Source organism: Staurois parvus, unplaced genomic scaffold (assembly GCF_062004578.1).
Source record: "Staurois parvus isolate SC_StPar_1 unplaced genomic scaffold, SC_StPar_1.0 ptg000630l, whole genome shotgun sequence".
In the NCBI taxonomy this organism is placed as follows: domain Eukaryota; kingdom Metazoa; phylum Chordata; class Amphibia; order Anura; family Ranidae; genus Staurois; species Staurois parvus.
Genome location: NW_028318426.1, coordinates 863,863 through 876,832, shown reverse-complemented (window position 1 = coordinate 876,832; position 12,970 = coordinate 863,863). Strand labels below are relative to the sequence as shown.

The 12,970-nt window shown below is 42.9% G+C and overlaps 2 protein-coding genes across 2 annotated transcripts; both read right to left on the bottom strand.

The window, feature by feature from the left end:
• Window positions 1-1,340: 1,340 nt before the first annotated feature.
• On the bottom strand, window positions 1,341-9,395 carry LOC149449330 (protein ZBED8-like). Its single transcript, XM_089693383.1, has 3 exons — window positions 8,517-9,395; window positions 1,746-1,803; window positions 1,341-1,426 (listed from the first exon to the last, which is right to left on the bottom strand). The coding sequence occupies exons 1-3, from the start codon at window positions 9,393-9,395 to the stop codon at window positions 1,341-1,343; spliced, it is 1,023 nt and encodes a 340-aa protein (XP_089549509.1).
• An 89-nt stretch (window positions 9,396-9,484) lies between these two features.
• LOC149449329 (protein ZBED8-like) lies at window positions 9,485-10,108 on the bottom strand. Its single transcript, XM_089693382.1, has one exon. It carries the CDS (start codon window positions 10,106-10,108, stop codon window positions 9,485-9,487), a length of 624 nt encoding a protein of 207 aa, XP_089549508.1.
• Between the last annotated feature and the right edge of the window lie 2,862 nt (window positions 10,109-12,970).

Here is a 12,970-nt window from a genome sequence, read left to right as displayed (position 1 = left end):
TGGTATGGGTGAGATTTGCTCGATTCCTAATCTGAGATATTGTCTGCTGCTCTTTTGACAATTCATAATGAACATGCAGACTCTTTTTTGAACTATGGTAGAATGGCGCTTGACTATCGCGCATGCGCCTTTCGATCTTGCTTGTTTTTATTAATCATGATTTTGTCTGTTTTTACAGTAATATATACATTTTTAAGTTCTAGTTTTTCAGTCACTTCTCTTCATTATATATGACTTTCTGCTGGATCCTTATTGATGTACTGTCTGCTGTCCGTCTGATAATCTACGACGGACATGCAGACCTTTTTTGAGCTATGACAAAATGGCGCCTGGCTATCGCGCATGCGCTTTTTGGTCTATTTAGCTCCGACCTGCACGTCGCGGCGTACACCGGTTCTTTCTCTGAAGATGTGCTTGGCACGTAACGCGTAAGGAGGAGCCTGCGCACGCCTTGACGTCACGCCGTCGGAGCATTGTGGAGCTCCGGCGGCCACTACAGCTGACAGGACGGTTAGTCCTGTTCGTTTTATATATGCTAGCTTTCATGTGTGCTAGCTGTGTGCTACTTTGCTTTTTTACTGGATGCATCCTGTTTTATCCTAATTAAATCAGTTTTAAACTATACTTCACTATGGGCATTTTTTCTTGATCCCTTGTTGGGGAGCATTTTCTCCTAGATACCGTTGATGTGCAGTGGAGGAGTGGTGGTTTTCTCTGGTGGAGCTGTAGTTCCTTTTCTGCTGGCTATTGGATATATTCTGCCCCATTTTTTGTCTTTACCGTGTGGATCTTCACTGATCAAGGGAACACATCTGCCCTTTCCCATACTGATGACGACTATCTGAACTCCATCCTTGCTACATTGCACTATTTATGTGCACTTCTGGTCAGTGTGCATTGTTACCCGAGGTCACCTTCATTGGGACTTTTATATATTTATATTTTTATGTCACATCTATATTTATAACGCTGCACTTTTTTATTATTTTCATGTGAGGAATTTTTTTTGGTTGTCCTGTGTGTTTCAGCTGCTTGTCCATTTAAAGCGCTCACTTTTTTGCTCTCTGCTTCATATCGTGAACAAGCCTTATCCAGATTCAACTCACTTCAGTGAACACTAAAGAACAGGCCTGAAATGAAGAACCATTTAATTACTTTTATGAACAGGATCTTTCAGAATGTTCACGCTGAGCCAGCTCCACCTCTTCTAGAAAAAGATGAGTGCTGGTATCTGCTTTTCTTTGGAGTGTATCATCCACGAAAACCAAAACAAATCATTTGACTCCAGTGCCAAACATCAAGGCATATCCCTGAATGATGTTTTTCTCACTGGTCCTAACTTAACCAACAACCTTGTAGGAGTACTGATGAGGTTCAGAAGACAGCCAGTAGCCATAACTGCTGACATTGGACAAATGTTCCATTGCTTTATAGTAAGAAAATACCATAGGAACTTCCTAAGATCTCTGTGGCGCCGTAACAACAGCATAAACAATGAAGTGATTGGCTACCATGTACTTGTATGAACATGTATCCTGTTCTCTTTATATTGCTTCCTTTGAAATATCTGGTGTTCCTGCCAGTTACTCTGCTTTCCTATTAAAAGCTGACCACACTAGACAGGAACACAGCACAGTCAGTTATCTGGCTGTGATGAGAACCCAACCTGCTCTCCTCCAATGATCCGACTTATGCTGGCACGGCACCCCCCCCATCATCATCATCATCAAGGTATAGCCATTCACTGGGAAGATCAGTGTACTGATGTTTCTCTTTCCCCAGCTCTGTAAGATCCGTATGCAGCTGAGAACAGAGGGTATGTTATAACTTATAAAAAGGGTAAAAAAGGTATTAATGTTTTTTATATGTATATACAAATGTTTTGGTAAGGGTTCACACACACACACACACACGGTTCCAAAAATTAAAGAAACACTTCAGATCTCAATGGGGAAAATATTATGCTGGATAACAATACTGATATGGACTGGGTAATTTGTTAGGAAGGTAAGGATACCCCATTGTTTGATGGAAATGAAAAATTATCAAGCTACAGAGGACTGAATTCAAAGACACCCCAAAAATCAAAGTGAAAATATGATGCAGCAGGCTAGTCCATTTTGCTGAAATTTATTTAACTGGAAGTGACAGCAGACATTAGTTTTCCCTGTGAAATTGGGACTAGTATAATAACTGCCCATCCTGACAGCTCAAAATTAGTATTCTCTAAATTGGTAAACGAGCAGCTTAAAAACATTCATATGTATGTTCCCACATGGTAATAGGGAAGGTGGAGTGACAATGAGGAAAGCCAGTCAGTGGCTCTCTCTGAACACTGATTTTTTCATATGTAGCTCTTACCCTACTTGATAATGCCTGTCCCCATTGATTGCCCTGACCTTGCAAGCTTCCTGACACCTCTGACACTCTGGGCTTAGACATATTTCAACAGTTAGAATAATAATGCAAGAGACATGGTTCTTTAGTGACACCTCTATATTAGGCTCATTCAAAAGAGTAGACCACAGAATAAGATTTAAGGGGTACAAACCCAGTTAATGCATAAAAGAAAAACACTGATAACATGGAAATAACCAAATAGCAATGTTTAACAGATTATGCAGGCACAACTAGTACACTTTAACTATTTAACTGCAACGCCTGCAGCAAGATAGGAAATAAAAGGTTTGTTAACTTGTCAGTTTCCTCTGGGCCACAGAAATATGTAAATTTATACTCTGGCATAAATAGGTATAAGCACCCTAATTTGAATAACAATGACTTAGAAGAGCAGACGCCCCTATAACTAAACACTGCAATGTGAGTTCTGTGATGCTTAAAATTCCTAAAGTGATAGTAGCCATTCTCTTCTGATAGCAATGGTGGGGCCCATAAACATTATTGAATAGTGGTAATTCAATGAAGTTAGCAGATAGACTGTGGTTCATGCTCAAAGAAAATATCTCCTGGTCAGGGGCAGACTGACCATTTGGAAACTCGGGCACTGCCCAAGGGCCCGGGGTCAGTAGGGGGCCCCATTTGATGCCCTAGTACCTTTTTCATAGGCTTTTTTGAGTTTTGGCAAGGACACAGGGGCTCCATGATCCCCTATTGCCCGGGGGCCCCATGGGTTGTCAGTCCGCCCCTGCTCCTAGTACTGAGTTGTAAAGGTGTCTGCATGCAGTGTCTCTAGACTTTTGTCAGAAAGAGGTTGGGCATCTGCCCTCTCACCACTCCCATGGATTACACGGCCTCCTAGGAACAGAGTTCTTGCACAGGCTCTTGGCTGTTTGCAGAGAAGTGCAGAGTTGCCGTCTGAGCGCATGTCAGTGTGGCAAGCAGAGATGTCTGTGTGAATACTGGATAGTGACAGCCCCGATGCAGAAAAACTGATGTGATCCCGATGTGGCGATCGGCATTACCGTAGCACTGAACTGGTGTGGAGAGTTTCTCGGTAGTAGCCAGCAATCTATCTCTGGTGTTGAAAAGGCAGTCCCCTTGTGTTCAGCTCTAAATCCTGAGCCAGGAAAGCAATCTAGTCCCTTGCTGTAGAATTGGTGCTCAGGAACACAGGATGTACTGTCTATAGGACAACATTTCCCAAGATCTTTAGCTGTAAAAGAGCTGTATCCACTCTGCTAACAGGAAGTGATGTAGCAGTCCGAGTACTGGGCAGTGCACTAGGGGGAAAAGAATTATAGTCCCATCTGTAAGTGTCCTTAAATGGCATAATGATATAACCGACACCTGGCAACAGATTTAAGAGATTTTTCAAAATATAAAGGATACCCATATTATCCTTATTGTGTTATGCTAATAACACATTCCATGCACAATGCTTTTAATATAACGATTTTCCTCTAATATCACTTGAAACAAAGAAATTTAAATCCTTCCAGCTCTATTGACACTATATGTTGCATTAACGCACTTGTAGAATACAACTAAGCTCTTGACAGAGTGAAATGCGTAGGGGGCAGAAAAGCAGGTGGAACAACTGCTGTACCAGATAATACAAACTGAAGCCTTTACCTATCAATTGGTGGAGCAGGAGGTTAGCTGCCATGAGCAAAGCAAATTGTTTTCTCTGCAGCTTTCATGCCAGTTCATAGTCAGATCCTGCTTTTAATGAAGCATGTAGTTTAGTGAAATTGAAACTTAAATGACTGCCAGTGCAAGAAGCCACTTTCTTCAGCAGTAGGAAGAAAGAAACCAGGATTCTGCTGTTGCCCAAATACAATATTATGTATTTATTTATTACAAGTACCTATATTGCACTTTCAATTTACACAGTGCATTACATATATATTGTATATTCACATCAGTCCCTAACCCTCAACGGGGTTACAATCTTAGGTCCATAACTTACATTCATACATACACATACTAGGGCCAATTTAGCCAGGTTCCAAATAACCTACCAGCATGTCTTTGGAGTGTGGGAGGAAACTGGAGTACCCGGAGGAAACCCACACAGGTGCAGGGAGAACAAGCAAACTGCAGGCAGGTGGTGCCATGGTTGGGATTTGAACCAACGACCCTAGTACTGCCAGGGGGAAATGCTAACCATTTAGCCACTGTGCTGCCCAGTATGGACCCCTTGTGAAACTCTAATTGAAAAAGCCCTTTTGAACCAGAAGTGAGAATTTTTTAGCAGTTATTTAGAAAGAGTGAGCTGCAAAATTGTTTGAACATTTATCCTGATACAATCTGTGCACTGAAAACAGAACTGTGGTGACCATTTCTGAAAGAAAGAAAGGAGGATGGCATAGCAACCTTTAAGATTCCAGTTCTGTAGTAGCGAATGAATACCTACACCTGTAGGGTTAGCATTGAAAAACAGAGAAAAAATGTTTCCTCAAAGCTGAATTACAAGCAGATATAACTGGCACATATTATTGCAGCTCTATAAACATTAATACATCCTTAACCACTTCCAGTCCGGACACTTTTACCCCCTTTCTGTCCAGGCCACTTTTCAGCTTTCAGTGCTATCACACTTTGAATGACAATTGCGCGGTCATGCAACACTGTACCCATATGAATTTTTTAGCATTTTTTTGAGACAGATAAAGCTTTATTTTGGTGGTATTTATTCACCACTGTGATTTTTATTTTTTTGCTATCTAAATGAAAATGTCAAAAATTTTGAAAAAAAGGGTTTTTCTTATAAAAATTTGCAAATAAGTAGTATTTCATCATAAATCTTGGCCAAAATTTATTCCGTTACCTTTTTAGTAGAAAAAAAAATAACCCAAATTAGTTTATAACCAAAAATTATCATTTGTAAACATTTTTTTAAATTTTTTAAATTTGTTTATATTATTATTTTTTTTTTTACATACTGTCACCCTAGCAGTACAGTGTCACCATGGTGACACTGTACTACTTGTGCGGGGTGATGAAGATTTTTTTTTTTTTACACTGATTGCTTTTACACTCATAAAGGCTGTAAAAGCAATGATTTCTCGTTCTCTCTAGCTGCATTCTTGCAGCCATTGAGAACTACTATGTGAGCTGTGATTGGTCACAGCTTGTCACATGGTACAAGGCTGTTGTGAATAGCCTTGTACCATGTGACCTCTGTGATCATTCACAGATTTCACACATAGTAAGCAATGATGTCAGAAGTGATATCTTGCTTACTACTCTGCATATGATCACTGATTGGCCAATCAGTGATCACACGATTGGGACCTTGCACAGAGGTCCCGTATGGCGATCGGTGTTCCACTGTGTCCGGAGGGTCACGGTGCAGCGCGCTCCCAGGGAGAGGGCACAAGCAGGGTGCAGGGAGGCCGTTTATAAACGGCCACCCAACCTTGCGCTGCCACCGTCCGGCCGTTTATATATATGGGCCGGACGGGAGGTGGTTAAGGCTACATTCACACCAGCGATTAGAGCCGGTGCGAAAAGCATCAGTAGGTCTCCCTAAGGACTTCAGTGAGTAGGTGCGGCCACTGGACCTGTTCACTGCAATAGCAGGTCACTGGCAGCTGCACCTATTCGTGACTCTTTGCACAGCCAGCAATTACTACAGTGAACGATTATTGCAAGTAATCGCTAGCTGTGCAGAGAGCTGTGATTAGGTACAGCTGCCGGCAACCTGTCAATATAGCGAGTGGGGCCGGCAGCTACACCTTTCCGCTGAAAGTCACTGGGAGAACACCGGTTTGAATGTAGCCTAAAGCTAAACTCTGTGTATGATCTTTATAGCTGTTAGGGACCACGGTAACCTCTAGCTCCCCACAGACCAGAATTCCCCAGGGCGCGGAATCTAAGCTCCGACCTGCTTGTTCACCAGAGCCCCTGATGGTGGGGATGGACTTGGAGCAGGACGAAACCAGTTTGCGGCCCCTGGGTACAACCAGCTGTGGTAGAGGTACCTGCCAGTGGTACGTAGCAGGTGAGAGCCTGATGTGAAGAGGTGGAGGGAAGCGAAGTCAGCCAAGCCAGGTCGGTAACAGTGGAGGCGTAACAGTACAAAATCAGCAGGCAAAGGGATAAACGGGTCACAAGCCGGGTTCGGTAACAGGATGTCAAAACGTATAGGAGCAGACAGAAGAATGGTCGGACGAGCCAGGGATCAGAGCAGGAGACGGTCAACAGAATCAGGGTCAGGCAGGTTCGGCAACAAAGCAATCTCACAGGATACAACAGGAACAGCAGTAAAGACCATAAGGCGATTTGGACATTGCACTGGCCAGATTAAATAGCCTGCCCGGATCCGACAGGCGCGTCTGGGTCCTAGTGCCTGCCCGTTGCCGTCATTGGTGACAGGCACGCCTGGGTCCTAGTTCCCACCTGCCTGAAGGTCTTGTCCGAATCCTACGCACTCGCAGATTCGTGCGTCTAGGTAAACCGCGCGTGCGCAGACCCACGCGCCGTGGCGAACCTCAGGATTACTGACAATTGCATACTTACTTTGGTCTCGTTCAGAACTGCAAAAAGCATTCTCTGATTCGCAAGCAACCCTCTGTGGCCAGTCTGCAGAAGGGAAGCTGACTAGCACAAGATCTGGAAGATCATAGGTAGAGTTTATCCAGGGAATATCCGATGGCCTTTTGGGGGATTAGGAAGGTGTTTTTTTTCCCTTTCTGGAGCAAATTGGATCAAGCTTTATTGTGTTTTTGCCTTCCTCTGGATCAACTGTGGGTATAGGATTGTGTTTATAAGATTGTATGATTCCCCCCCATTTAACTACTGTATTCTTATTGCTATCACTGTAGTAGATTGTAAGCTTCATGAGCCGGGCCCTCCTATTCTTTCTGTATTTAACATTATTGTAATTGTACTGTCCTCCCTTCTATTGTGAAGAGCTGCGCAAACTGTTGGAACTACATTATTTCTGTATAAAAATAATAATGGGGACCACTATAGCGATTGTCAGCTTCCCAGTGGCCTTTCAGGTATTAGATGTGAATACTTACATTCATCCAAGCTGAACCAGTGTAAGTGTGCATATCAGTATCATTCCTCAGTTCAGCATTAAAGAACTATATATATATATATATATATATATATATATATATATATATATATATATATATACACACACACACACACACACACACACACACACAATATTGCCAAAAGTATTGGGCCAGCCCACCAGATCATTGGATTCAGGTGTTCCAAACTCCTCCATGGCCACAGGTGTATAAAATAAAGCACCTAGGCATGCAGACTGCTTCTACAAACATTTGTGAAAGAATGGGTCACTCTCAGGGGCTCAGTGAATTCAAGCATGGTACTGTGATGGGTTGTCACCTGTGCAATAAGTCCATCCGTGACATTTCCTTGCTGCTAAATATTCCACGGTCAACTGTTAGTGGTATTCTAACAAAGTGGAACAACAGCAACTCAGCCATGAAGTGGTAGGCCACGTAAAAAATGACAGAGCGGGGTCAGCACAAGCGCACAGTGTGCAGAAGTCACCAACTGTCTACACAGTCAATAGCTAAAGACCTCCAGACTTCGGGTGGCCTTCAGATTAGCACAACAGTATGTAGAGAGCTTCATGGTATGGGTCTCCATGGCCGAGCATCTGCATCCAAGCCTTACATCACCTAGTGCAGTGGTTCTTAACCTTTTTAGAGGTACTGAACCCCACCAGTTTCATATGCGCATTCACCGAACCCTTCTTAATTGGAAAAATAAAATATGATTTTTAAAATTCAAAACATAGGTATATATTTATGCATAGGTGCACAAAATGAACAAAACCATTAAGAACAAAGAACAAAACCATTAAAACATGATTTTCACACAAAAACAAAATAATGAATATTTACCGCAAATCAGTGTGACTTCTGCTGTTGTCTTTCAGAGGCCAGTTCAGAAATGCGCGGCATTACCTTGGCAAGTGCCACTCTCATGTCATTTTCGCAACAAAGTCTGTTCCTTTTCTTTGTCTTTATGTCCAGCATCCTCAAAAAGGATTGCTCGCAAAGATATGTTGTAACAAACGATATGAAAATCTCCAGAGCTTTCTTAGCAATAACAGGGTACCTCACCATTTGTTGACACCAAAACGTTGAGAGCGTTGTTGATCTGAAGAGTTGCTGTTGAACCTGGCTCTGCTGAAGTTCAATGATTTCATCGAGGTATTCATCATTGACATCTGTTGTCTCAACACTAAACGTGAACGGCTGTCTCACCCATGCTGGATATGACTCTCTTGTAGGGAAGTATCCGTCGAGAGACTTTGCAAGCTCATCTAAGTGCGTGGCAATTGCTTGCTTCAGTTCCGCGGGTACAGAAATGCCTCCGATTCCAGATACATCTTCGATCTTACTTACACAGTCGTCTAGCAGGGGAAAGTTTGCGAAGTTATCGTTCTCTATTCGTCGTTTCCATAACGGTAGCTTTTTTTGAAAAGCCTTCAGGTTTTCTTCCGCTTCGATGATGTTGACTCCACCGCCCTGCATCTGTTGATTGAGATAATTGAGAGCTGCGAAGATATCAGTCATGTACGCTAAAATGAGAATGAACTCAGAATTTTTGAAGCAATCTGCATGACAATGTTGGTGCTCTTGCAAAAACAGGGCTAATTCCACACGCACGGCAAAAACACGATTCAGCACCTGTCCCCGGGATAACCACCGAACGTTAGAATGGTACAAAAGCACCTCTAATTCAGATCCCATTTCTTTACACAGCTCCCTGAAGATGCGGTGCCTCAGAGCACTATTTCGCACATAGTTCACGCATTCCACTACAATTTTTAATACTTCTGCCAGTTTTGAAAGCAAGGTTTTTGTTGCCAACGCATGCATGTGCAGAATACAATGCGTAAAAATGATGTGTGGTGCATCGGCTTTCACTAGCGCACCAAAACCAGACTTTCTTCCCAGCATGGCTGGAGCTCCATCCGAACAAACTGCAGAAACCATATCCCACGAAAGATTGTTGTCCTTGAAGAAGTCATCCACAAGTTTCTTCACATCGGCTGCCTTAGTTGTTGTTGTAAGAGGCTTACAAATTAAAATTCTTCCTTTATCACGTCGTCTTTCACATAGCGCACGAATACTGCAAGCTGGCTTAGATTGGAAACGTCTGTGGTCTCGTCGAGTTGAAGGCTAAATTTTGCTGGACTTGAAATCAGATCTGCAACTACTTGAGCCAAGATGTCCTTGCTCATGTCCTCTATTCTGTCGCTGATGGTGTCATTTGAAAGAGGAATTTGGGATAACTTAACTTCAGCCGCTTTTCCCAGCATGATATTCGCCATCTTCAATACAGCTGGTTTTATGACTGTTTCACCAATGGTGTGTGGCTGGCCCTGCTTTGCTATCAGGTAAGCAACTTCGTACGATGCTATGAGGATCGGTTTGCTGATGGGTACAAAGCCGAGAACAGGCAGACTAGCCTTTTCATCGAATCTGGCTCTCCTCACCTTGAATTCAGTGAGTGTTGTGTTCTTGTATTTTCCATCTCCATGCTGCTTAAGGAAGTGTTCTCTTAGTTTTGCCGGTGCTAGACTAGAATTGCTCAACTTGGCATTGCAAATCATGCAGTTAGGACGCTGACTCCCATCATGTTCCCTTATACATGTGAATCCATATTGTACATATTCGTCCGACCACTTTCTTTTTTTGCTCGACATAGTTAGTATGAAGGGATTAAAATATTAAGAAAGAAATCACGTACCATTCGATTACTGCGCACCAAATTCCCTGCAGCACAGATAGGCTAAGCCAGTGGTGGGCAACCTTTTTTTTCAACTGAGCCAAATCTCGCCAAAACCACGATTGAAATTTATTTTCAGAGCCACATTTTTAAAACTGAAAATACATAGGATGGTACACTGTTTTTAGTTTCAATAAGTTTTTATAGTAATTCATCCCCCATAGTAATTCATCCCCCATATAGTAATTCATCCCCCATAGTAATTCATCCCCCCTATAGTAATTCATCCCCCATATAGTAATTCATCCCCCATAGTAATTCATCCCCCATATAGTAATTCATCCCCCATAGTAATTCATTCCCCATATAGTAATTCATCCCCCATATAGTAATTCATCCCCCATAGTAATTCATCCCTCATAGTAATTCATCCCCCATATAGTAATTCATCCCCCATATAGTAATTCATCCCCCATAGTAATTCATCCCCCATATAGTAATTCATCCCCCATATAGTAATTCATCCCCCATAGTAATACATCCCCCATATAGTAATTCATCCCCCATATAGTAATTCATCCCCCATAGTAATTCATCCCCCATATAGTAATTCATCCCCCATAGTAATACATCCCCCATATAGTAATTCATCCCCCATATAGTAATTCATCCCCCATAGTAATTCATCCCCCATAGTAATTCATCCCCCATATAGTATTTCATCCCCCCTATAGTAATTCATCCCCCATATTAATTCATCCCTTATATAGTAGTAGTAAGTAAGTAGCAAGTAGTAAGCCAAGTCCCCCCTGTGTCAATTCACTTACCTTTGCTCCGCGCGTTCCTCTCGCCGTATTCCCGCGCCGTTCCGGTCTTCAGGGCGGACTGTGAGAGGAGCCTAGCTCCTCTCACGTTCGTCACGCTGCCCCGCCTACACACATCCTGACAGCCAATCACTGGCTATCAGGATGTGAGTGTCAGCGAGACTGGCCAATCATTGCATTTGAGCGCGCTGCCCTGGCTGGTTTTTTTTTTGGATCACGCTGCAGAGTCCCTGCCGCCCGAGAGGAGGGAGGGGAGCGGGCGCCCGGCACACAAGAGCCGCATTAAAGCGTGTAAAGAGTCGCATGTGGCTCGCGAGCCGCGGCTTGCCGACCACTGGGCTAAGCGATGTTGCGTGACCACCTGCAGCCAATGATGGACAAGCGGGGCATGTCATCACGAATCATATGAGTCAGGTGTGGGTCTTCACCTCCGCCGAAACCCGCGAGACTGACTCACCGAACCCCTGGGGTTTGATCGAACCCAGGTTAAGAACCACTGACCTAGTGCAATGCAAAGCGTCGGATGCTGTGGTGTAAAGCACGACACCGCTGGACTCTAAAATCAGTGAAGACATGTTCTCTGGAGTGACGAATCATGCTTCTCTGTCTGCAATCTGATGGACGTGTCTGGGTTTGGCGTTTGCCAGAAGAACGGTACTTGCATGACTGCATTGTGCCAAGTGTAAAGTTTGGTGGAGCGGGGATTATGGTGTGGGGTTATTTTTTAGGGGTTGGGCTTGACCCCTTAGTTCCAGTGAAGGGAACTCTTAAGGCGTCAGCATACCAAGACATTTTGAACAATTTCATGCTCCTACCTTTGTGGGAACAGTTTGGGGATGGCCCCTTCCTGTTCCAACATGACTGTGTACCAGTGCCCAAAGCAAGGTCCATAAAGACATGGATGAGCGTGTTTTGGGGTGGAGGAACTTGACTGGCCTGCACAGAGTCCTGACCTCAACCCGACTGAACACCTTTGGGATGAATTAGAGCAAAGATTGCGAGCCAGGCCTAGTTGTTCGACATCAGTGCCTGACCTCACAAATGCACTTCTGGAAGAATGGTCAAATATTCCCATAAACACACTCCTAAACCTTGTGGACAGCGTTCCCAGAAGAGTTGAAGCTGTTATAGCTGCAAAGGGTGGGCCAACTCAATATTGAGCCCTACAGTCTAAGACTAGGATGCCATTAACGTTCATGTGCATGTAAACGTAGACATACCAATTTTTTGGCAATATAATGTAATATATATATATATATATATATATATATATATATACTGTATATACAGCTGTGTTCAAAATAATAGCAGTGTGTTGAAAAAGTGAATAAAGCTCAAAATCCTTCTAATAGCTTTTATTTCCATACACACAAATGCATTGGGAACACTACACATTCTATTCCAAATCAAAACATGAAGAAAAATATATCAAATGTGTGTTGTTCCTCTAAAAAAATTTAAGAAAAGTGAATATTAGACTGTTCAAAAAAATTGCAGTGTTTGTATTCTTCTTTACAAACTCAAACATTCACTATATAAATTGAAAAATGTTTGAAGATTTTGCTTTCCTTTGAATCACTTAATTAATATTTAGTTGTATAACCACTGTTTCTGAGAACTGCTGTACATCTGTGTTGCATGGAGTCAACCAACTTCTAGCACCTGTGAACAGGTATTCCAGCCCAGGATGATTGGACTACATTCCACAGTTCTCTATTTCTTGGTTTTGCCTCAGCAACTGCATTTTTGATGTTACCCCACAAGTTTTCTATTGGATTAAGATCCGGGGATTGGGCTGGCCACTCCATAACGTCAATCTTGTTGGTCTGGAACCAAGATGTTGCACGTTTACTGGTGTGTTTGGGGTCGTTGTATTGTTGGAACACCCATTTCTCTTCAGCATAAGGCAGCATGACCTCTTCAAGTATTCTGATGTACAGTTGCAAGAAAAAGTATGTGAACCCCTTGGGATTACATGGAGTTTTGCATGAATTGGGCATAAAATGTGCTCTGAA

Coding starts and splice junctions, on each gene's coding strand:
- LOC149449330 (XM_089693383.1), bottom strand. CDS start 9,395: ATGGTTTCTGCAGTTTGTTCGGATGGAGCTCCAGCCATGCTGGGAAGA. Junction 1,804..8,516: donor CGTTTTGGTGTCAACAAATG/GTGAGGTACCCT, acceptor CTCTGTTCTCAG/CTGCATACGGATCTTACAGA. Junction 1,427..1,745: donor TCAGTACACTGATCTTCCCA/GTGAATGGCTAT, acceptor CTTACTATAAAG/CAATGGAACATTTGTCCAAT.
- LOC149449329 (XM_089693382.1), bottom strand. CDS start 10,108: ATGTCGAGCAAAAAAAGAAAGTGGTCGGACGAATATGTACAATATGGA.